Source organism: Aspergillus sydowii (assembly GCF_001890705.1).
Source record: "Aspergillus sydowii CBS 593.65 unplaced genomic scaffold ASPSYscaffold_1, whole genome shotgun sequence".
Lineage (NCBI taxonomy): Eukaryota > Fungi > Ascomycota > Eurotiomycetes > Eurotiales > Aspergillaceae > Aspergillus > Aspergillus sydowii.
In genome coordinates this window covers 5,082,493-5,103,634 of record NW_024467859.1, presented here as the reverse complement: position 1 = coordinate 5,103,634, position 21,142 = coordinate 5,082,493, and the positions used below count along the sequence as shown (strand labels likewise).

The 21,142-nt window shown below is 51.4% G+C and overlaps 5 protein-coding genes across 5 annotated transcripts; 2 read left to right on the top strand and 3 right to left on the bottom strand.

Annotated features, from left to right (window-relative positions):
* Window positions 1–194: 194 nt before the first annotated feature.
* ASPSYDRAFT_140330 (uncharacterized protein) lies at window positions 195–3,024 on the bottom strand (the record flags this gene model as incomplete). Its single annotated transcript, XM_040841039.1, has 2 exons — window positions 195–2,807; window positions 2,860–3,024. 2 exons carry the CDS (start codon window positions 3,022–3,024, stop codon window positions 195–197), a joined length of 2,778 nt encoding a protein of 925 aa, XP_040709045.1.
* Window positions 3,025–3,297: 273 nt separating this feature from the next.
* On the top strand, window positions 3,298–10,060 carry mvp1 (sorting nexin Mvp1). Its single transcript, XM_040843402.1, has 8 exons — window positions 3,298–3,481; window positions 3,531–6,205; window positions 6,256–6,947; window positions 7,482–8,086; window positions 8,143–8,886; window positions 8,945–9,087; window positions 9,138–9,731; window positions 9,785–10,060. Exons 1-8 carry the CDS (start codon window positions 3,436–3,438, stop codon window positions 9,992–9,994), a joined length of 5,709 nt encoding a protein of 1,902 aa, XP_040709044.1. The 5' UTR covers window positions 3,298–3,435; the 3' UTR covers window positions 9,995–10,060.
* Window positions 10,061–11,292: 1,232 nt separating this feature from the next.
* ASPSYDRAFT_377335 (Na+/H+ antiporter Nha1) lies at window positions 11,293–14,889 on the top strand. Its single transcript, XM_040845564.1, has 3 exons — window positions 11,293–11,329; window positions 11,436–13,713; window positions 13,765–14,889. The coding sequence occupies exons 2-3, from the start codon at window positions 11,659–11,661 to the stop codon at window positions 14,818–14,820; spliced, it is 3,111 nt and encodes a 1,036-aa protein (XP_040709043.1). The 5' UTR covers window positions 11,293–11,329; window positions 11,436–11,658; the 3' UTR covers window positions 14,821–14,889.
* A 69-nt stretch (window positions 14,890–14,958) lies between these two features.
* ASPSYDRAFT_54562 (uncharacterized protein) lies at window positions 14,959–16,770 on the bottom strand (the record flags this gene model as incomplete). The annotated part of the gene is made up of 3 exons (XM_040848870.1): window positions 14,959–15,069; window positions 15,106–16,222; window positions 16,295–16,770. 3 exons carry the CDS (start codon window positions 16,768–16,770, stop codon window positions 14,959–14,961), a joined length of 1,704 nt encoding a protein of 567 aa, XP_040709042.1.
* Window positions 16,771–18,782: 2,012 nt separating this feature from the next.
* On the bottom strand, window positions 18,783–20,390 carry ASPSYDRAFT_142518 (adaptor protein STE50; the record flags this gene model as incomplete). Its single annotated transcript, XM_040841246.1, has 3 exons — window positions 18,783–19,858; window positions 19,910–20,071; window positions 20,126–20,390. The coding sequence occupies 3 exons, from the start codon at window positions 20,388–20,390 to the stop codon at window positions 18,783–18,785; spliced, it is 1,503 nt and encodes a 500-aa protein (XP_040709041.1).
* Window positions 20,391–21,142: the final 752 nt, after the last annotated feature.

Sequence of the window (21,142 nt, the reverse complement as noted above, 5' to 3'; positions counted from 1 at the left end):
CTTCTCTAGTTACTCTCGAACCTTACACTAATGTAGTTTACTTTACACATAGTATCTCCAAGCAAAAGCACGAACACCATAAATGCACCATTGATTCTACTTTTTATACTAAATACATACATACAATGCCTATCCTACCTACCAAAAGGGAGGAAAGTTGAAACGCATCTGTATCCCGGGACGTTCTAGTCAAATTAAACAACCAACCGCTCAAATGTATACTTTCCAACCGCCTTGCGTTTCAAATAACCCATCTCACGTTTACTGCGCTGCACAACCTGTCCAGTCCCCTTAAGCACCTTCGTCCGACTAACTCCCTTATCAGCCTTGAGCGACAGTGGCAGTAGTTTCCCACTTGCGTCGCCGCCCTCGCCGTCACCGTCGGCATCCTGCGCACCAAAGACAAGGAGGTCTGCGCCGTTGAGTTTTTCATGGCGAACCGCTGTGGATGTTGTTGCAGGGAGTTTGGAAACTTCGTCTGTGGCCGTGTTTGTATTGGTAAGTGCGCGGGTGTCCACGCTCTTCGCGTACCGGAGATATTCACGCAAGAAACCGGTTAGAAGAGACGCTTCTTCAACGCCAGCCAGCGCGGCCGAGACCTCGGATTTCATTTCGGCGATCAGCGCGATATCGCGCATGCTGGCTGCTTCTTCGGGGTCTGAGGCTGCGGCGGCGGTGTTGTAGTCCGCTGGGGAGATGGAGACCCATCCTGACGGGCCGATGGCGTCGACGGCGGCGTTGAGGAGGGCGATTATTGTTTGGAGCGGGAGAAGGGGGGATGTGAGAGCTGGTGAGATGGGGGTCGGAGGAGTTTCAGTGAAGCGGGTTGTGTGGCCGCCTGTTGCGAGGGAGAGGCGGAGGTGGTGGATTATTGAGATGAGGTCTGTTCGGTTGAGGGATGCGCGGAGGGAGGTTGTTGTTGCTTGGTGGGGTTGGGCGTTGATTTTGAGGAGGGCGGTGTTTAGGCCGGTGAAGATGGTTTGGAGGGACGCGGGTGAGGATAAGGATGACGCTTTGGGTTCGGTAGTAGGGTTGGCGGCGGCTTCTTCGCCGTTTGTTAATGCTTTTGGTGATTCGTCTTGCTCAGTGGAGATGGCGCTTGAGCGAGCGAGGGTGAGGAAAATCTTCAAGGCGTGGGCAAGCTCGTCTGCACTGAACGCAGCGGGGCCTTGGAGCACGCTGATCAAGCGCTGGAGTGAAGGGTCGGAGTCTTGCAAAGCCTTGGTGAAGGTGCCGATTGGAAGTTGAGGGAGGATACGCGGCTTGTGGGCACGGCGCAAGGCGGCTTCAACATTACCAGGATAGAGGAGTCCCAAGCCGGTAAGCCATTCGCATGTCTGTGTCGGCCAAATTGTAACAGAGAGGTTAATGGACGACGATGCAGAGAGCTTGTCATTGTTGCCATCACTCGCTACGGAGAAGATGAGAGATAGTAAGAAAAGGACCGTCTCCGTGTTAACATATTGACCTGGCGAAGGAAGAGCTCGAGAATCCCCCGCACCGCAATAAGCCTGAACGGCAAGATCAAATCCATGGCCGTCTTGGTTTCTCGCACATTCGCGGACCTCACTCGAGAACTTGTTCCACTTCTCGATATCCTCAGATGAAGTGAGGCTCAGAGCTGCGGCTTCGTTAGAACGGTGCTTCTTGGACACACCTTCCCACTGTGATGCGAATCCAATGCCGCGGCCAATGGCATCAATCAGCAGACCGTCTCGAGACCGCTTGCCTGGTATTCCAGAAATGCTTTGCGACGAGCCGAGGTCAAACGCAAGCAGAGAGTTGCCCTTGGTTGCGACTACTAGGTCGAGCTTCGCAAAATAATTTATGAACGTGGTACGTGCACTGTTGGTAGCAACTGATGGAAGGTCCTCGGTCACGATGCTGCGCTGAATAGACTTGTATTGCGTATCGTATAGGGCGATCATGGACTTTCCGGCACCGATAACAGTTTGAGGGGAAATACGCATGACAGACGAAAAATCCTCGACATCGAGAATAAACTTAGACGTTGTGGTGGGCGTGTATTGGGAGAGGTCAAAGTTGACGAAACCCTTCTCAAATGACAAGTTCAACCCTGCAGAACCGCAATGGAACTGCCAATTCAAATTGTCACGAGAAATCCTTTCCCCGCCAATATTTGGAAGGTTAACTGTCAGAAGATGTCTCATCTGTTGGCTTTCATCGAGATTTCGGCGTGAGACTAAGGCCGGTATTGAGAAGACCTGGATTCTAACTTCACTTAGACTGATTTGTTCAGCCCCAGCAGGGTACGAAACAAGCAACAATATCGAGGGGTCATCGTCCCCAGAAATCATGGAGTCCCCAGCAGCGAGGGAGACAAGGTCCGGTCGTCGTTTAAGTAGCGATTTCTTAGCGTCATCAAACTCCAGGAGAAAGCACCCGTGAACTTCGTGGTCCGACCCCTGGGCGATTACGCTATGTCGTTGGCTCCATCGCTGATATTCTAAATCGGGAGACAGCCGGCGCACACGGCCATCCCGATGAATGGCCAAAACATCAAACGGGTCTGTGTTCTCGCCTTCAGTATCCAACCCCGGCACAACGCCAACAAAAATTGTCGGGCTCTTCGAATCGTCCACGGTGTAGGTTGAGGACGAAATGACGGGTGCATTAGTTCCACCCGCGCCACTCTCTTCAGTGAAAGCCTTTATATCTTTTTTCACCGCAACGAATGTCTGTCTCTTCACGCCGTTGGCGAGCTTCCTGCGCAACGAGCATGGTGGGCACGAAAACGACGATTTCGGAGGAACTGCGTATGAGGTGACCAATTTGGGGTTTTGGATCTAGATGTCACTTAGCATTTTGTTATTTGACTCGTCACAGAAGCGCACATACGTTGTAAAGATTAACAGCTTCACCATCGACAGCAACAGCAACTTCATATCTCTTGCGCTTCTTTGCATTGGCAAGGCTGTAGACCTCACTGATGTAAGTCTTGCCCGTCGAAGCGTGCAGTGGGCGCGGTAATTGCGCCAGCACGGACGGCGGTTGCAAATCCATGGTGAGCGAAGTTGGATGGACTAACTATGGCAACCAGAACACTGTTGTCGCTGCTCTGCAGAAATCCATTCTGGGTCGTATCTCGAAAAATTTCCGGTCATTCAATGTTCCGCGCCGATGCTATCTAAAAGCGGACTAGCCTCACGCTAGGCCATATTTAGTATGGCATGTATATTTACCGTAAATGACGTACGGCCAAAGCGGAGCTTGGCGGTCTTCGATACGCGCTTCTGCGCAGAAGCGCGTCAACTTTCGTGTCTCAATTATGCCCGTCTCGACTTAACGGTCAACTTTGCCGGCATTCGAGCTCTCGCACAATCAATCCCATTCGATGCCCTGTTTTGATCCTTTACCGCTGGCTATTCTTAGGCGATGAACATTCGCTCTTTCGTGGACATATAACGAGTGGCCATGGGGCAAACAGAAGAGCGCGCCATACATCCGTTCTTCAGAAAAGGTTATTATGATTTCTCAAGTCGCGTATGGACAAGTGCTTATCGATGCAGACTTGGGAGTACCGACGTCCCCGCCGGCCGTTGATAATGACCTGTTTCCTACCAGATTACAAGAGTGCAACGGATCACCTGTCTCACAGACACCCTCCGTAGCTGCTGCACTTGACCACGACCCCAATGCAGAACGAAGAAAACGACGAAGAACGGATACGAATTCCGCAGACACTTTTGCCGGCGACATTATAACGACTCCCGATAACTTGAATGATTCCACTGAAAATGAAATTGCAGCTCCCCCGGTGCAAACGCAGGGCAACTGTATCTCGATCCAGGTTCTCGCTCCGTCGGAGCAAGGACAACACCAGCAGCCATTGACTAACGATGCAAACCCTACGCCTTGTGAATTTGATCAGAAGAAACAAAAAGTCATCAAGCTAAATGCGAATGGGAAACTTCTCAGTTCTCCGGTAGCCGACAGGTTTACCGATAAGTCAAAAATGAAAGGCAACAAGCGTGGAAAAGCAGGTCCGAAACCTACAGAGAACCCGAAGAGCAAGCTCGTGATTATCAAATATATCAAAAAGGAGGGGGTATCAGAAAGTCTGGGCCAACAAATTAGCGAAATTATCAATGGGCAACGAAAGCATGTTGCTTCCGGTCGAGCTCCTCCTCCGGCCAATTCCGTATCGAAGCCTGTTCCCAAACAGCCAGCGAAGCCAACGCATCCATTCTTTATGAAGAAACCTTTACACAAGACACATATCCCCCCTCAGCAACTACCATGTAAAGACGCAATCACAACCCCTGCCGAAGACGGATCGGCGAGCATGACTGAGCGACCTCCTTCACGGCCGATGTCGAAGCCCGTCCTTTCTTTCAAACATGCGTTTTCGAAAGTACCAGAACCTATGCACCCAATTTGGCCTCCCCTTGGCCTGACCCATGTTCGAGATCTTAGCGGCGAATTGGATTCACGAGAAGACGGAAACTCTTCCGGTACAGACCACAAGAAGTCAAAGACACCTGCTGTTAAAATAAATGACGAAGATGGTGTGCTTTCGTCAATTATACGCTCCACTCGGGTCGTTGATCCTGTTTTGAGAATTCCATCTAAACATATCATCAGTGGACGGGCTTTACAAGCCGAAATTGCTAAACGGCTAACAGCGCAGCGCGGTGCTTTAAATCCAAGTATGGTATCATCTCACGGTACGTTCCATCCGGCAGTTGCTAAGCTATATGCGTCTCTTCCCACAGCAACTGCTGCCTTTGACCGTGGAGAGTATGAGACGCAGGCCTGGGCGCAAAAATATGCACCGACTTCTGCACAACAAGTCCTCTGCGCAACTAAGGAGGCGCTTATGCTGCGTGATTGGCTTAAGCACTTAATTGTCTTAAGCGTTGAAACGAGCAACTCCTCGAAAGATAATGACAAAGCGAAGCAGAAAGAGACGAAGCGCAAAAGACGGAAGAAGTCGGACAAATTAGAAGGCTTCATAGTATCCAGTGATGATGAGGCTTCTGAGATGGGTGAAATTTCCGGATCCGAGGATGAATTAGCCGGTGATGTGACAGTCTCGAGCAAACGAACCGTCATTCGTACAGGGGATCTCACGTTTAATTTAAAATCTAATGAACGAGGTCGTATGACGAATGCCATCCTTCTGAGCGGCCCTCCAGGGTGCGGCAAAACCGCATCTGTCTACGCAGTGGCGAAAGAGATGGATTTTGAGGTTTTCGAAATCAATGCAGGCCACCGCCGCAGTGCGAAAGACATCCTAGATAGGATCGGTGACATGACTCAGAACCACCTTGTTCATAATGCACATGACAATGGGAATTCCATGGGCAGCAGGGCTTCCACCACAGATCCGGAGGTTGGTGGGCTAGAGGACGGGAAACAGAACAAGCTGATGGGCTTCTTCAAGCCTAACTCAACTACTACGACAAGCAACAAACCCCAGGCAGAAGCTGCCCCGAAGGGAGTTGGCATGAAACAAGGCCGAAATCAAAAGCAGTCGCTAATCCTTTTAGAAGAAGCGGACATTTTATTTGAAGAAGACAAGCAGTTCTGGTCTGGGGTTCTTAGTCTAATAAACCAGTCGAAGCGTCCAATAATCATAACCTGCAACGATGAGAATCTTGTACCCCTCGACGATGTATCCTTCCATGCAATACTACGGTACAGAGCCCCCTCACAGGAATTAGCCGTCGACTACCTTCTCCTAGTGGCTGCAAACGAAGGCCACATCCTCAAGCGAACAGCGGTTGAAAAGCTCTATCTGAGCACCGGTAAAGACCTTCGGCGGTCTCTTACGGAACTGAACTACTGGTGTCAAATGGCCGTGGGTAGCGAGAAATCTGGCATTGATTGGATTATCGACCGGTGGCCGCGAGGTAGAGACCTTGATTCAAATGGTGATAAGTTGCGAGTGCTTAGCGAAAATACCTATGATGACTGCATGGGCTGGTTCAGTCGCGATGTTCTGACCAGCGCTGGTTTAACGACCGAGACCGAGCTTCGGCAGGAAGCGCTCCATTGGTGGCAATTGAGCCTACAAGAGGTTGACAGTATGGAGGATATACAACGCCAACCTTTTCCGGAGACTAGCGCAAACGCTCCAAAACTTGAGCTTCTCGAATGCTTGCGCTTCCAGTCTGACTATATGGATTCAAGGAGTGTACTAGACCTTCTCGCTGCCACTTCCTCTCTTGATACAGGGAAGGTGAGTTCCACTGCTACATTTGTATCCTTGTACGAAACTAACTCCTACAGGACGCAATTGACACGTCTACAACTCCAATATTGGAGAAGCAGAAACTTAATTATGCCGAAGGCTACCGGCTACTACATGCCGACCACGTCCCCGATTATACAACTTTAACCGCAGAAGTTGGGAGTACCTTCGAGGCACTTCTCGGAAAAGTATTCCGGCAGAGTGGAGAAGCGGAGCGAAAAGAAGCACTGGAGAATAAAGTATTGGCGGCCGTTTCCCAGCCAAAAGCAGCCCAGCATCCACAGCAGGAGATTCTGCAAGCGCTGGCACCAGCCATGAAACCAGGTTGCGGAGAACCCCCAGCAAATGGAGGTCCAGAGCTTTCATTCGAGCATGGCCAGAGATCAATCGTCGAAGACTTCTCGCCGTATATTCGAGCAATAGTAGCGTTTGATCTCCGCCTTGAACAATACCGCCGGGAACTTCATTGCCTTCTTTCTGGCAATGAGAGGGGTACTAAGCGATTGCGCACAACTCGCGCTAGTCGAGCGGCGCTTGAGGGTGGCAATAAGGCAGAGACGCGAAAGGAGAGATGGTTCTCTCCAGCTGTGAACGTCCATAAAGTAATGGCTACGGGCAAACCAGAGTGGCAGGATCTGCTGGTCCAGAACGGCTACTTCACTGTGCCCTGGGCGAAGGAACAAGTGTCCCGAGAGGACAGCGAGCCGGTCTCTGGCAGCGCAACCGATGGGTCTATATAGCATAACATTATACATCCGTACATAAGAAGTGTAGTTATAAATACCATAATGTCGATGGAGAAACCTCAGAAATAACCCTTGAAAGTCAAAAGTCATGGGATGTTTCCCCAAAAATCTTTGACAAAGATATTCATCCGGGCGATGTATATATATACTTGGTGCTTCCTCCAGTCGGATCACGTAGTATAAAGAGAAATGCTAGGGTATAGACGTATAATCTCCAGGCTCATCAAACAGACGGCATTGATTTCGCCAGAATAATCAATATGGACTGTCAGGTTTCCGACCAGCATCGGTGCGAGGGATGTTTGGACAAGGCCAAGACTGACTAGCTCCGCGGTGAGCAGCCCAGCAACAACTCCAACTCCGACATCGACATCATCCCCTCAACCGCTCGCGTCACCTCGTCCTGATCATCGCAGGGAAAGCAGGTCCTCTTCCCCAGGCGCCCGTTATCCTTTATTATTGTTGCTGCTAATTGCGCTTGTCCTCAATTCACGACGAAATTATCATTCCTGCTCAAGTCAAGCTTGTTGGCCGTCCTGTTGCCTGTTTCTTATCTCCTCCGACCGAGCTCCGTCTCTTCGCATCTTCCCTTCTTCTTTCGCAACTCATCGATTGTCCTCTATGTCCTTGTTCGGAACGTCGCCGGACGACTCCTCGGCGGCTGATTCAGCTCAGAGATCCAAGACCTCCCTCTTCGCCGACGAGCCTTCATTCGGTGCTGGCAGTGCCAACTTCGGCGGCTCCTCCCTCTTCGCTGATGACGACGGTGTAGGTTCGCCCTGGAATAGCAACACTGGCAAGCGTACATCCAAGCAACAACTCGTCAAGTCTCTGCTGCCCGATTCAGATGTTCCCGAAAGCTACATTGATGCGTACGACCTTGTATTAAGTGCGGGGGAAAGAGCGGGCACCGGCGCTGGCTTAACGTCCGTTCGAGAACTGTTGTCTGGCAGCGGAATCTCGGCTACGGATCAGGCCAAAATCCTGAATCTCGTTCTATCGGGGGATACGGGTAGATCGAACGGGCTTGGTCGCGGCGAATTTAATGTTCTGCTGGCCCTCATAGGACTCGCGCAGGAAGGCGAAGACCTCACTTTCGATGCAGTGGACGATCGTCGTAAGAGTATGATCACCCTGCTCTACACGCACAACTAGTGATCGAAGCTAACAGAATTACAGAGCTACCCACGCCGACAAGCTCATACTTGGACGCATTACGCACAAAGCAAGACCCTGCCATGTCCGCTCCTTCGAATGAACGCCCTACTACTCCTCCCGCCCCCTCAGCACCCTTCCCAGAACCAACCTCCGCCCATTCACGCCGATCCAGAAGAGATTCTATTGGTGGCCTCGAAGCAGATCCATGGGGAAGCCCCCAGTTGCACCGTGGCCATGCTCATGCCCAAACGGAACATGAGCACAGCACATTGAACGGTTATGGAAGCGTCCGGTCGGCAACGAATGCTTGGTCGAAGGCAAGCGACGGGGGCAATCCCGTTGAGCACTCCAATTCGAACCTCACCAATGGTCGATCCGAGGTTCATACTTCCAATAGCGCCGAATTTGGATGGGGAGATCACTTTGCGCATTCATCAGACGGCGGCGGCCTTGGGGGTCCATCACGGTCTGGACTGGGTGATTTCGGACGGTCTGGAAGTGATCACGGCGAGTCGAACCCCGGTCGACGCTCGTTGAACATTAGACAGGTTACATCACTCCAACTCAAAGAGGTGGTGACAGTGACACTGCTCCAGGAGAAGGAAGGGATGTTCATGTTTCAGCATCGTAATTACGAGGTTAAGTCGGCACGTAGGGGAAGTACAGTGGTTAGACGATACAGCGATTTTGTCTGGCTTCTTGATTGTCTTCACAAACGATACCCGTTCCGTCAGCTCCCTTTACTTCCGCCAAAACGCATTGCAGGTAAGTCAAAAGAAAGCTTGTCAAAAGCTCTCCTCTTAAACTTACTCACTGTTTGAAGTAAATGGCACTCACCTCGCAGCGGATTCAACTTCATTTCTCGAAAAGCGCCGGCGCGGCCTCGTACGATTTACCAATTCCCTTGTCCAACATCCTATCCTCAGCCAAGAACAGCTTGTTATTATGTTTTTGACAGTTCCTACGGTATGGGCTTGTTTCATTTTACGTGGATCCGCCGCTAAAACTATGAATAGGAACTCTCGGTTTGGCGTAAACAAGCAACGATATCTGTACAAGACGAGTTTACTGGTCGCGTTCTGCCACCAGACCTAGAGGACTCACTACCATCTACTATCATAGACACGTTTGATACGGTCAGGAGCGGCGTTAAACGATCGGCGGAAATCTATATCAATCTCTGCACACTTCTTGAACGGTTGGCCAAACGCAACGAGGGACTCGCCGCGGATCACCTGCGCTTCTCACTCGCATTGCAGTCCCTTACTGAGATGACGCGTGACACATACGCGGTTGATACCAATGATGTGCCCCTGCTGAACGAAGGTATCAAAGCGACGGCGAGACACTTGTCTGCCAGCCAAAGTTTGCTAGAGGATGAGGCGCGGGCATGGGAAGACGGGATGTTGGAAGACCTGAAACGCCAGCGGGACAACCTTGTAAGCGTGCGAGAGATGTTTGACCGGCGGGATCGGTATGCACGCAACAACATCCCGCAGTTGGAGCGACGAATCGAAACCAATGAGCGAAGGCTCCAGGATTTACGAGCAAAGCCTCAGGGGACGGTCAAACCGGGGGAGATAGAGAAGGTTGAGGAGTCGATCTTCAAGGTATGTATCATTTTATGAGTTTTTCTCGAATATTCTACTCACAGATTCGGTAGGACAAAGAGTCGATTGTACAACAACATGCGCGCGGGGTATTCATCAAAGAGTGCATCCGCGACGAGCTGGTCTATTTCCAACAGACCCAATATCACATCAGCCGGCTGCATCAGGACTGGAGTCAAGAGCGAGTCAAGTATTCCGAGCTGCAGGCTGACAATTGGCGGTCACTGGGTGACCAGGTGGAGGGAATGCCGCTGGGAGACTGAGCGAGACCGGCCTGCGACGAGGGATGAGGGTTTTTTCTTTTTTCTTTTCTTTTTTTTTTTTTTTTTGTATCAAATATTGCTTTTTTGGCACTTGCGTTGAGGATGTTTGCTGTTCATTTGTGTGTGCAGGTGCCTTACTGTTGTTTGTTTAGCCGAAGATATAATTTCCATTTACTACCATCTGATTCGGGATGTATGTGCCTTTTTTGACATCTCATGTGACCAGTCTATCCGCACCGGTTCGCAGTAAGAGTTGGGCAGTTTGGGCTCAATTGTTCGCTGCAGGGAGAGCGTTTCATTGTGTCGGCGAGTCGGCACCAAATCGGACTCGGATACAGCGAATTCCCCGATCAAGTCAAAGGTCCCCGTGCCAGGCGCTGCAGCGCAGCCAAGCGTCCCATCTGGGTCGAGTGGTTTGTTGGACCCGTTTTGGGGCGGGCCACTATCTGATTTTTCGCCAATGAGGCTGCGGCGATCTTGGCAGCCTTGCAAGGCTGGGCGCCACCAAGTTCACAGCATAACTTCAGTCCGCGGTCCAGCAAGGGATGCTCTGGGTGTTAGCGGGAAAATCTCAGACTGGTAGGACGGCAAGTTGGTAGCAAGTGTAGTACCATGTGGCACGCGGATTTCAGGAACCCGGAACTGCACGAGGGGACTGCAGAGTGATCTGGATTGTCATAAACAAGGTGTGCTGCATGGTACTCGGAGATAGGTACGTCACCGTCAGCGTCCACTGAGCGCGGCCTGGTGTTCGCTGGGAGGCGGTTTTCGGCCGTCTCCTGCGTTAAACTAGTGCATATACAATTACACACGAGAGCTGGCGGTAGTTATTATTGCCGCTGAATGGAATGAATATGGATAGAACCCCAGTGAATTATTGACGCCTGCTCGGGAGGTTCTGCCAAGCCAGGCTGCGTGGTTCCGACAGAGACTGAGGGCGGCGAGCCATCTCCGGTCTTGACCTTCATTTCCTCTCCTTTCCTCTCCATCCCACGCCCCAGAAAAATAAGCAATTGTGCTGCCTCCTCCCTCCTCATTCGCCAGCGAAAAGTCTTGTCCAAGACGCCATGCTCCTCTCTGGCTGGGTCTCGCGCTCGATCGTGGTCTTGGCCTTCGCTTCGTAATTTTTCGGACGTGCCTCCCCGTCTCCCTGCTGCCCAGACTCCTCTTTTCTTGTCCTCCTCTTGTCCAGTTCTTGTCTCCCCTTAACCTCCTCTTAACCCGTCTTGACTTCTCTTGTCCTTTATTTTTCTCCAGTTTCGTGCGTTGTACTTTTTCATTAGCCCGGAAACCGAATCCGACTTGTTTGCTGTAGTCCTTGAGCTTTGCATCTAGGTATGTCTTTGGTTGCGATCGCCGCCCTTTGGCCCGCTGGTCTTTTCCCCTTGGGCGTCCCAGGAGTATTCCTCCGCGTTCCTTTGCTGACCGTTCTTTGCTCTAGACATTTTATACCCCGACCCTTGTCTCCTCAGCTGGATCCCTCCGCGACCTAAGCATGCCATCCTCCCTACTCCTTTAATTTCGTGGCGATCCTTGTTCGATTGTGATGATCCGGCTGGAACCTGATTTTTACACGTTTAAATACCGCCACAGGAACCTCGACGACAGGTTCAGGAACTACGGGGACGCTTAAATACTTACGTACGCCATAAATTGTTGTCGCCATGGCGTGGGATCATTTGGATATCGATAAGCCCCACCTGGCCTACATGATTTTAGGAGGCTTCACGGGATTATTTATGCTTTGCTCTCTCTTTGTCAAGGAAAAACTTTACATTGGCGAGGCTACCGTGGCTACCATATGTGGTATCATTTTTGGTCCCCATGCTGCAAACCTCTTCGACCCCAGCTCGTGGGGAAACGTTGATAAAATTACTCTGGAGTGCTCACGCATTGTTCTAGTCGTGCAATGTTTTGCCGTGGGTGTTGAATTGCCAAAGGCTTATATGGAACGGCATTGGAAGTCGGTCACGCTTTTGCTACTCCCTGTTATGACGTGGGGCTGGTTAATTACCAGTCTCTTTATTTGGTGGTTGATTGAGCCACTCAGCTGGCTGGAGGCTCTCGTATGCGCTGCGTGTGTCACCGCCACTGACCCTGTCCTGGCGTCCTCCGTCGTCGGTAAGGGTAAGTTCGCCAAACGTGTGCCGAGGCATTTGCGTGACCTTCTATCTGCCGAATCGGGCTGTAACGACGGCATGGCTTTCCCGTTTATTTACTTATCCTATTATATTTTACACTACCGCCCGGATGCTAACGCTGTCGCGCTTCATTGGATCTGCATTACCATTCTGTACGAGTGTATATTTGGCGCTATATTCGGTTTTACAATTGGATATGCCGCCCGTCATGCGATCAGATTCGCCGAGCGTAAGCAGCTCATCGATCGCGAGAGTTTCCTCGTCTTCTATTTCGTGCTGGCTCTCTTCTGCGCGGGCTCCGGTAGTCTTCTCGGCCTCGATGACCTACTGATTGGTTTCGCCGCCGGCGTCGGCTTCAGTAACGACGGCTGGTTTACGGAGAAAACTGAGGAATCCCATGTCTCGAACGTCATTGACTTACTGCTCAACTTGGCTTACTTCGTGTACCTTGGGGCTATTGTTCCCTGGGAAGACTTCAACAATGCTGCCATTGGCCTGAATGTCTGGAGACTCGTGGTCATAGCTATCCTAGTCATCTTCTTCCGCCGCATTCCTATCATGCTGATTCTAAAGCCCATCATTCCCGATGTGAAAACATGGCGTGAAGCGCTTTTTGCAGGTCATTTTGGACCTATAGGTGTCGGTGCGATTTTCGCCTGTATCTTGGCCAGAGCCGAATTGGAGACCGGCACTACGCAGCCAGAGACAGAGACCGAAATTTCTAACCCTGCAACCGCCAACTATAATGTTGTGCAAGTCATCTGGCCGCTGACAACGTTTATGGTCATTACCTCGATCTTGGTTCATGGCTCATCCATCGCTGTCTTCACCTTAGGAAAACGCATCAACACCCTTTCAATCACCCTGTCGTACACACAGGCTAACGAAGAAGGTCCATCTTGGATGAACCGTCTACCCCGTGTTCAATCTTTGGCGAAGGGTTCAATGTCCTTCCGCAAAACTGACTCTGAAGGCTCGTCTAACGAGCCCGAGTACCCTCCTGGGACATTACCGCCAATTGGTCTTCCTGGTAATTTCCTGCGTCGCCAACAGGAGGATGATTCTAGCTCTGCCGTCGGCAAAGCGTCCAGTCGCAGAGCCCGCAGACGCCGCAGAAAGGCCGAGGGCGCAGGTGGCCCAATCAGTCAATCTGCTATTGCACCTATGCGAGCCTCAGAGGTCGAATCCGAAGATGCAGAAAAGGCACTCGGCGACTCCGAGTCTACTCCTTCACCTCAGTTACACGCACTGCGGGAGGCGACAGTCAACATTTTCGTAGAAGGTTCCGACCTTATCTTCGAAGACAAGGATGGCAATGTTCTCAAGACAGAGCATGTCGGCCACATGTCGAATGAGGAACAGCAACGTCACCTCGAAGCGGAACGGTCCAAGTTGAAGCTTGAATTCCAGCGGTCACCTGAGGTAACCAAGCCGGAAAGCCCCGAAGAACAACCTACCGCAGGAGAACAACTTGAACAGACCGTTGGCGAAAAGACTGGCCATCCCGTTGAGAGGGGTCGTCGGAAGTTTGAACGGTGGTTTGGCCTCGGCAAGGGACGAGCTGCTGAGGCCGGGAAGGCGAGCGACGAGAAGGCTGCCGAGAAGCAGTCTACTTCTGCCCTTCCCGAGCGCAAGGGCCGCTCTGCTCACGCGTATCAGTTCGGTAACACCATCATTGTCGAAGATGAGGATGGTGAGGTGATCAAGAAATACTCTATTCCCTCTGGCAGCAAGCCAGAGCCCAAGGGAACCGCGCCTGTCCGACGAGGATTGACCCGTATGGGGACCTGGTTCGGAATGGAAGAGGAAGGCGAGACGGCTCAGGCCGGAAAGGCTGGAAAGAAAACACAAGCAAATGAGTGGCTGGCCGACGATGGTCTCCGGTTCACCCTTGCAAACGACGATGAGGTCGGCAAGCGTGGCGTTGAGCACAAGGGACAGCGCATGACGAAGCAACAATTTGCTGAACAGATTCGGGGACTTGGCCCGAAGGCGCGTCAGAGTGTAGTTGAAGATTCAGACGTCCCTGAACGCGTGAAGGATTTTGCACGCGGTCAGGCTCAGGAGGCAGACAGACAAGAACGCCGCGCGTGCGCTCCTGGTGCTTCAGGTGTCGCACGTACACAACCTCATGATGATATCGAGTCTGTGAGTAGTATTAGCGATGGAGAGTCTGATTCCGAAGAATCGCCTGGAGGTGGTAATGTTGCCGCCACGCTTGCCCGCATCGCTGCCGGCACCGCTGCCGAGGAGCGACGTAGGGATCTGAGCCCTGAAGCCACATCCCGCCAAGCGGCTCCTCGTGAGCGAAGAGACTCCGAAGACGACGGGACTGCGAGAGTGCCACCGTCCCAGCTCCGCCAGGCTGCTGGAATCACACGCCCACCGCAAGAAACCGATTTGGATGACACCGGGGAGACCCCAGCGGAACGCCGACGTCGTCTAGCCGCCCTTGGTGTATCTAACTCGGACTCTGAAGACTCGGACGATGATGCTGTTGAAGACAGCGAGGATGACGGCGAAATGCGTCATGTCCCCGGAAAGATCTCGTTTGCTGATGGGACAAAGCTCTCTGGAGGCAACACATATGACCGCGAAGGGAACGGGGCAGGGCCGTCACGGTCTCGATCCAGTCGTCACAGCAGTTCGATTTCGTGGGGTGGCGAGAAAGGTCGTGACAGTTAGGTGGCTGAGTAGAAAGGTTTTTGCGTAATACTTCGTTTGATTCAGTTTAGATGGCTATTGTCTTCAGTACATATTCTAGATACTGTAGGGGCTGTTTGGCCTTGTGTAGATACCTATTTCATCGTTAATTGCAATAAATCAGTTACTTTCCACCTCTGCTGGTATAATTGTGACACCGTAGGTAAACCATAGCTTTGATTGTGTTGATCTGAGCCCGTCTTCTTCCCTCAGAATTGCCGGCTGGTCTGTCTGTTCGTTCACTGCAAGTGCTGCAACGGTCTCCACGAGTTGTTCTCCATTTGTTGAAGGTTCAGTGAAACCAGGACGCAACATTCTCCCCGACACAACAGCGAGAACCTGTTCAGCTTCCGACAGCCCAGGGGATTCGTTTCCTCTCCACGCAACGTGCGTATCTGGTCTCACCAGTACCAAATCTCGCTCCCAGATCTTTCTCGCATGTTCCTCATTCCTAAGCACGACGTACTTCACGGGGAATTCCAACCTTTCCGCTACATCCAACAGAGTTCTCGCCTTCCCATCCTCTTCATAATCAGCAACAAACTGCACTAGTGTCCATTCTGGCCCAAACAGGTCATAAATACTAGTAACCCCATTCCTCAGGAACACATGCGGCCCCCGGCTCCCCGGCCTCGTACTCGGACAATACCTCTTCACATCCCAATCCCGACTCGGCGACCCATCAGGCCAAATACACGGCGAATGCTCATAGCGTAAGTCAAGTTCGATCCCACGGTCCAGTGTCTCTGGTCCAGAAACATCCAGATAGTTCTCGAGCGAGCGCCTCACCTCTTTCCCCTCCTCCGACTCATTATCCAACATTGCCCAATCCTTCTGGTAGAGCTCCGCAAGCCCAACATGCTCCATGAGATGCCGATGAGACTGTCGCAGCGCTCGCATCATCATCGGCCGTCTCTCGATCCCATACGCCTTCCGGAGTAGCTCCCCTCCATACCCCTTCGTCACAGCCGCTAACCTCCAGCCTAGATCAATAGCATCCACAATCCCACTATTAAGCCCATACCCGCCATGAGGTGGACTTCTGCGCGCGGCATCACCGGCAAGGAACACTCGCCCGCCATCCGTGCAATATTCCTCTGCAATGCTGAAGTTCGGCTGCCACTCGCTGTGCACTAGGATTTCGTCGATGGTTATATGCCAGGATCCGTTGTACCCGCCTAACACACGGCAGATCACTTCTTGGGGGTCGAGTGTGCTACTGCTTTCTCCCTCGGAGAGAGGGTAGTGCGCTGTGAATGTATCTTTCCCGTCTTGGTCTATCACGAATCCTCCAGTGGCGAGAAAGGCGTGCCAAAAACGCCCGAAACGGAGGGTTGCGGCGAGTTGTTTAGAACGGAAGTGGATGAGATAGAGACGGACGGGCCTATCTCAGCCATCAATCAGTAACTGTGGGAGGATAGGGAGAGGAGATGAAAAGACGGAGGGGAACACGTACACCTGCCCGCCAACCATGCGAATCTTAGTTTCCCTCCTGACGGTACTCCGCCCCCCATCACAACCAACAAGATACCTTGCAGTCACAACATGCTCTCTGCCCTGGAGATCTACAAACCTTGCCGTCACTCTATCTCCCTCCTTAACAAGCCCAACAAACTCCCACCCACCCTGAAATCTCACCATATTACTCTGCAATATAACCCTCCTCATCCAGCTCTCAAACACAATCTGCGAGCACCTCTGCCCAGGCTCAACAGGCTGACTACCATCATTCACCCTTCCAATATCCCTCCTCTGGTCCTCCACACTGCCCACCCGCCACGACCCAACCATCTTCCCAGCAGGTGCCAGGGATGTAACGAATATACTATCGAACTTCTCCTCCGCCGAGACCGCACCATCCAGAGCTCGATACCGGTCCGCGAGCCCTAGGAGTCGCAAAATTTCCATGCTTCGGGAATTCGTTAGGTCCATTTTCGGGTACTGCGTTGTTGAGTGGGCGGGGCTTTGCTCGATTAGCATGCTGGGGATGTTTAGGCGGGAAAGCGTGTAGGCGAGGAGCATGCCGACAGGGCAAGCGCCTATGATGAGGATTGGAGAAGACATGTCTGTATAGGTGGCGGCATCTTGGCCGAGAACTGAACCTGAATCCGAGCTTGAATGTTGGGAAGACATTTGTTAAATTTGAAGTTTGGATGTGGACTCTCAATCTGCGGGTTTTATATTCGGGATTTTGAGGAATGTAAGAATCAAGCGACTATGGACGACGATGTCCCTTTGAGACTGAATTTATACAGTATCCATGGAGGATTGATTAACTAGGGCAGTTAGTCGAGTGGCTTGGTAAACCCCTATTATTATGCGTCATAGCAATATAAAAATACCAATAACAAGGCTCCCCATCTCCAAATAGGAAGCCAATGGGTCTGATATCTCGATAGTAAGTCCCTGGTAGGGATTAAACTCAGCCCTAATGCGACCCCTCTCCATTATCGCAGTCTACCGCATTTGACTTTCTTTGTATGCGTGCAGCGCCGCAATGATCGACTCAGGAGTTTGAGGGCTCATTGATGGAGTGATTTTCTTTCATCTTCCTTGAAATCGCAGGTGGTGCCCTGTGAATAGTAAGGTGCTCACATTGGCGGTCGATTCGCGTCCCAAGCGCATACTATGTACAACCGATTGCCGGCGGAAGGGGTCCGTGTGGGCTGAACACGAACTTTATCCAGACGAACTGGTTATGAACATCAGTGTGGATCGGAGCTGACCTCCAGGATCTGGGGTTCCGGCTTGGATTGACTTTCTGGAAACTGATTAGCCCTTCCATTCTGTTGGACCTGAGGGGGGTTTTTAACATTGTGGGACTTCACATGCATTGGTACCAAGATCACTCTAAGGCAGTAGTCAAAGACAACCACTGTTTTGGATCTTAGATGGAATGTCGGTTAGTATGCAAACATCTCCGTCTCGTCCCATCAATAAGTATTTGTGGAGCAATTTGCCTCTATACTCCACCTCCAGTCTCTCTCAGACCCAGTCTGTGCGCTTCAAACAAACAATGGCTCTACTCTAAGTAGCGCTCCACAAGGATCAGAGAGTATGAACAAGGGACTTTTATCCGATTCAGTTTGTTATTACCCAGAGTATTTCTGGTCCAGTGCAGGTCTCTGGCGAGAACTTGAAGGATTATTAATATGATCTGACACCAAAGTGGGAGAAATGGCATGGCACTAGGAGTCACCAAATCATCTACTACTAAGTATTCGTTAGTACTATACTGCCATTCCAAGAGCTACACGGTCTGCCCTGATGAACTTTCCACTTCAATCGCGATAAATAGGACCCTAATTCTCAGTAAGGTCACCAATTGTTCTAGAATCCATAAGCCGGTATAGTAAATTAGATATCTGCTGTACTAGAGAGGGACCAAAGCTCGCCTTTAAAAAGAGAGGTTTGCCGCCAAGGAGATGCTAAAAAGATGTAGCATCAGGTCCCGTCACGTCCCAGAAGGCTCCTTCCCTTAAGGTATAATATAGTATGGAAGGTGCGACGATATATCCTCCCGATTAGGAAGGAGCTATGGATACCCGTGACCCGGGCTCCTTCCTCGGAGCTCGACCTGAGTGTATCTCTTAGCGGTACGATAGAGCCCCGACCATGCTCTGTGACTGGAGTGGGGAAGGGGAAATGACCTTGGAAACCTGCAAGGGTTTGGCTACGATAGATGTGAAAGCTTAGAGAATTCGAACTGGTCTTAAGAAGTCTTTTGGATATGCGGTATCTAGATGAGAGTCACGCTAATGGTTTCGTTTCATGTTTTCCGTTTCCAGTTCCTCGCAACGCCAGACACCAGCGCAAATTCAAATTAAGGGTATGATCTTGGAATATGTAAAGATATAAGACGGTAAGAAGGTAATAGAAATGGCCTCAGACTGAGGGGTATCTCAAGAAAATGATCAAGTTGTTTCCTTCCAAAAAGCTTGCCCTTACAGTACCCCGCCGGGGAGGTTGATCTGCGCCTGTCGCGTGTCAAAGCTGGCACTATTGGGGCCTGATCCCCCACTCGGTGGATAAGGATTGGGAGTATTGGTGTCTGGGGCCTGTTGTTGCTTTCGCAGCATAAACATCGGCTTCCGTCCTTCCTTCTCTAGCTGCTTGAAGAGGATAAGGGGCCGTTCTTCTAGTGTGAGACAACGCTCCTGATCGCCGTAGACGATGTAAAGTGCATACTGTTTCCAATCGCCATTGATGTTATACTTCTTGAGAGCCGCCGGGAGTACTTTGTAGCACGGATCATCGACAGAGACACGGAAGGACTTGAAAATCTCCACGCTTGGGGTCTCACCTCCGCCTCCGCCCCCTGCCCTGGAATCTGATCGTGACGGAATCTCCGAACGGGTTGCTGAAGATGGTGGCGGATTCAGGCGGTCTTGCCGCGATTGGGATTGTGCATTGTCGTTGTGGTGATCATGGAAGCCACGAGCTGATCCGGGTTGCGAGTATGCACGGGAGGCCAAAGTTTGGGGAGCGCCGTAGTGGTTGCTAGGAGATGTCGGAGATGGTAGTTTTGGTGAGAGTTGTGATTTTCCATTCATCGTACTGAGATGTGACGATGCAGCCACGGCGGCTGCAGATGGGTCAAGGTTAGCACCGTCGTTGTACGTCCGGCTTTCGTGGATTGAGGGCGGGATATGGGTTGGAGAGCTGTTTTTAGGTGTAGTACCCCCGTGGGGTCTCTTGGAGAAGGTTCGAGACATGATCGATCCAGAGCGGTCTAAAATGGTAATTCCAGAAGGTTGCCCTGTGAGCGTTTGTCCTGAGAGTGAAGAGTCATGATAGTTATCTGAGATCGGCACCGCGGTCGGCGGCGGTAGAGGTTGAGATTTATCCTTTGCCATTTTAAAGACAGGTAAAAGCTCCTCCCTCAGTCGTCGGTAGTCTTCGAGGACACGCCGTAGCTCGGTCTCGACAGTAACTATTCGCTCGTCTCGGAGTCGGATGGACTGGATGAGTCGAGCAATGTCTTCCTGCGATGCGCTCTCATTCATACTTTGATCCGCGGCTATCATAAGTTAGTAAGTAGCCACATAACCAGAAATATGGGGGAACATACACAGAGGAATGTAGTGGTCAGCATCAAGAGGGATATCATGCTTCACTTTTGTTTCGTAGACGCTCTTAAGTATAGTCAATCGATGTCCCACACTAGCAATTCCCATTTCCTTCAGCTCGTCATGTCTCAAGGCAATTAGTGCCTCTCCAACGATGCCGTTCTCTACGAATGTAGCGTTAGTGGTATCCATCTGTGTCTTGTAGTCCCTGGACTCACCTATGAAAGCTTGGCAGTATTGGCGGAGGCCCAGGGTTGCAACGTAAGCCGCGCATTCTTCGGCAGACCATTCGGTGATTATTGTCCTCGGAGACTTCGGATTTTCGTCTTTGTCCGCAAATGTTGGTGTAGGTTCCGCCGAGGGGAATTCCGAGTCTGGCTCGGAGCCTTCTGAATCTGTCGCTAAGTGCGGTGACGTTATAACGCTGCGCTCGTACTCGTCATCCGCATCAGAGTCGGCGTGGTAGGAGGTATGGAGCGACATGGCGGCTGGTGGACTTTACGACGTCCACGATGATGAAGGCGTGGTGGACGCCGTTTGAGTATAATCGATGCGGTGCTGAAGGCGGACTGACAATCCGGCTTCTGTATATATGGATCTTTCGAGTGTGATAAAATGAAGACGTATCATTCACTGTTGGAGCCAAAAATAAGGAGTGTGCAAGTGTCGGCCAAGCAGGTGTGCCACATGAAATGGCTGGCGGCGGCTAAAACAAGAAACTCGGGGTACTCGGGAGAGGAGGTGAAATTGGACGACGGTCGCTAGATAGAATCGCCGGTGTTTTCAAGAGAGACTGATGCCGAATGAAAGAAAGAGGGAGCCGTAAGGAAGAGAGATGTGATGGATCGTTAGCGCGAGCAACGACGATGGTGATGAGCGCGAAGGCGGGGAAGCTCAGGCAGAGACGTCTTTTTTGGGAGCGGACTGGGGGATAGGCGGGAAAACGCCCGTCCGAAGAATGAACACGAAGAGCAAAGCGAGGGGAAATATAACGACGGAGACGACCCCGAGATACGGCTGGCCGCAAGGAGACAGCGAGCGAGTCGACAAAGTTGATCTGCCCGGCAGACTCCAAAAGAAGACTGAGGCAGGACACACTCCAAGTCGGATCGCCGCACGTGATGCCAGTCTAGACAATCGGGGGGAGGGCGAAGGAGGACAGCCGCTCTATTAATACACGCGGCAGCACGCAAAGGATAAGCTCGACCTTTATCTCGACTCTCGGTTCCATCTGG

What these genes read in the sequence shown, in the direction of transcription:
- mvp1 (XM_040843402.1), top strand. Translation starts at nt 3,436, where the DNA reads ATGGGGCAAACAGAAGAGCGCGCCATACATCCGTTCTTCAGAAAAG. An exon ending in AGTGGACGATCGTCGTAAGA is followed by an intron (nt 8,087 to 8,142) that starts GTATGATCACCC and finishes ACAGAATTACAG; the next exon opens with AGCTACCCACGCCGACAAGC. An exon ending in TTGAGGAGTCGATCTTCAAG is followed by an intron (nt 9,732 to 9,784) that starts GTATGTATCATT and finishes CAGATTCGGTAG; the next exon opens with GACAAAGAGTCGATTGTACA.
- ASPSYDRAFT_377335 (XM_040845564.1), top strand. Translation starts at nt 11,659, where the DNA reads ATGGCGTGGGATCATTTGGATATCGATAAGCCCCACCTGGCCTACATG. An exon ending in GAGCTGCTGAGGCCGGGAAG is followed by an intron (nt 13,714 to 13,764) that starts GCGAGCGACGAG and finishes GCCCTTCCCGAG; the next exon opens with CGCAAGGGCCGCTCTGCTCA.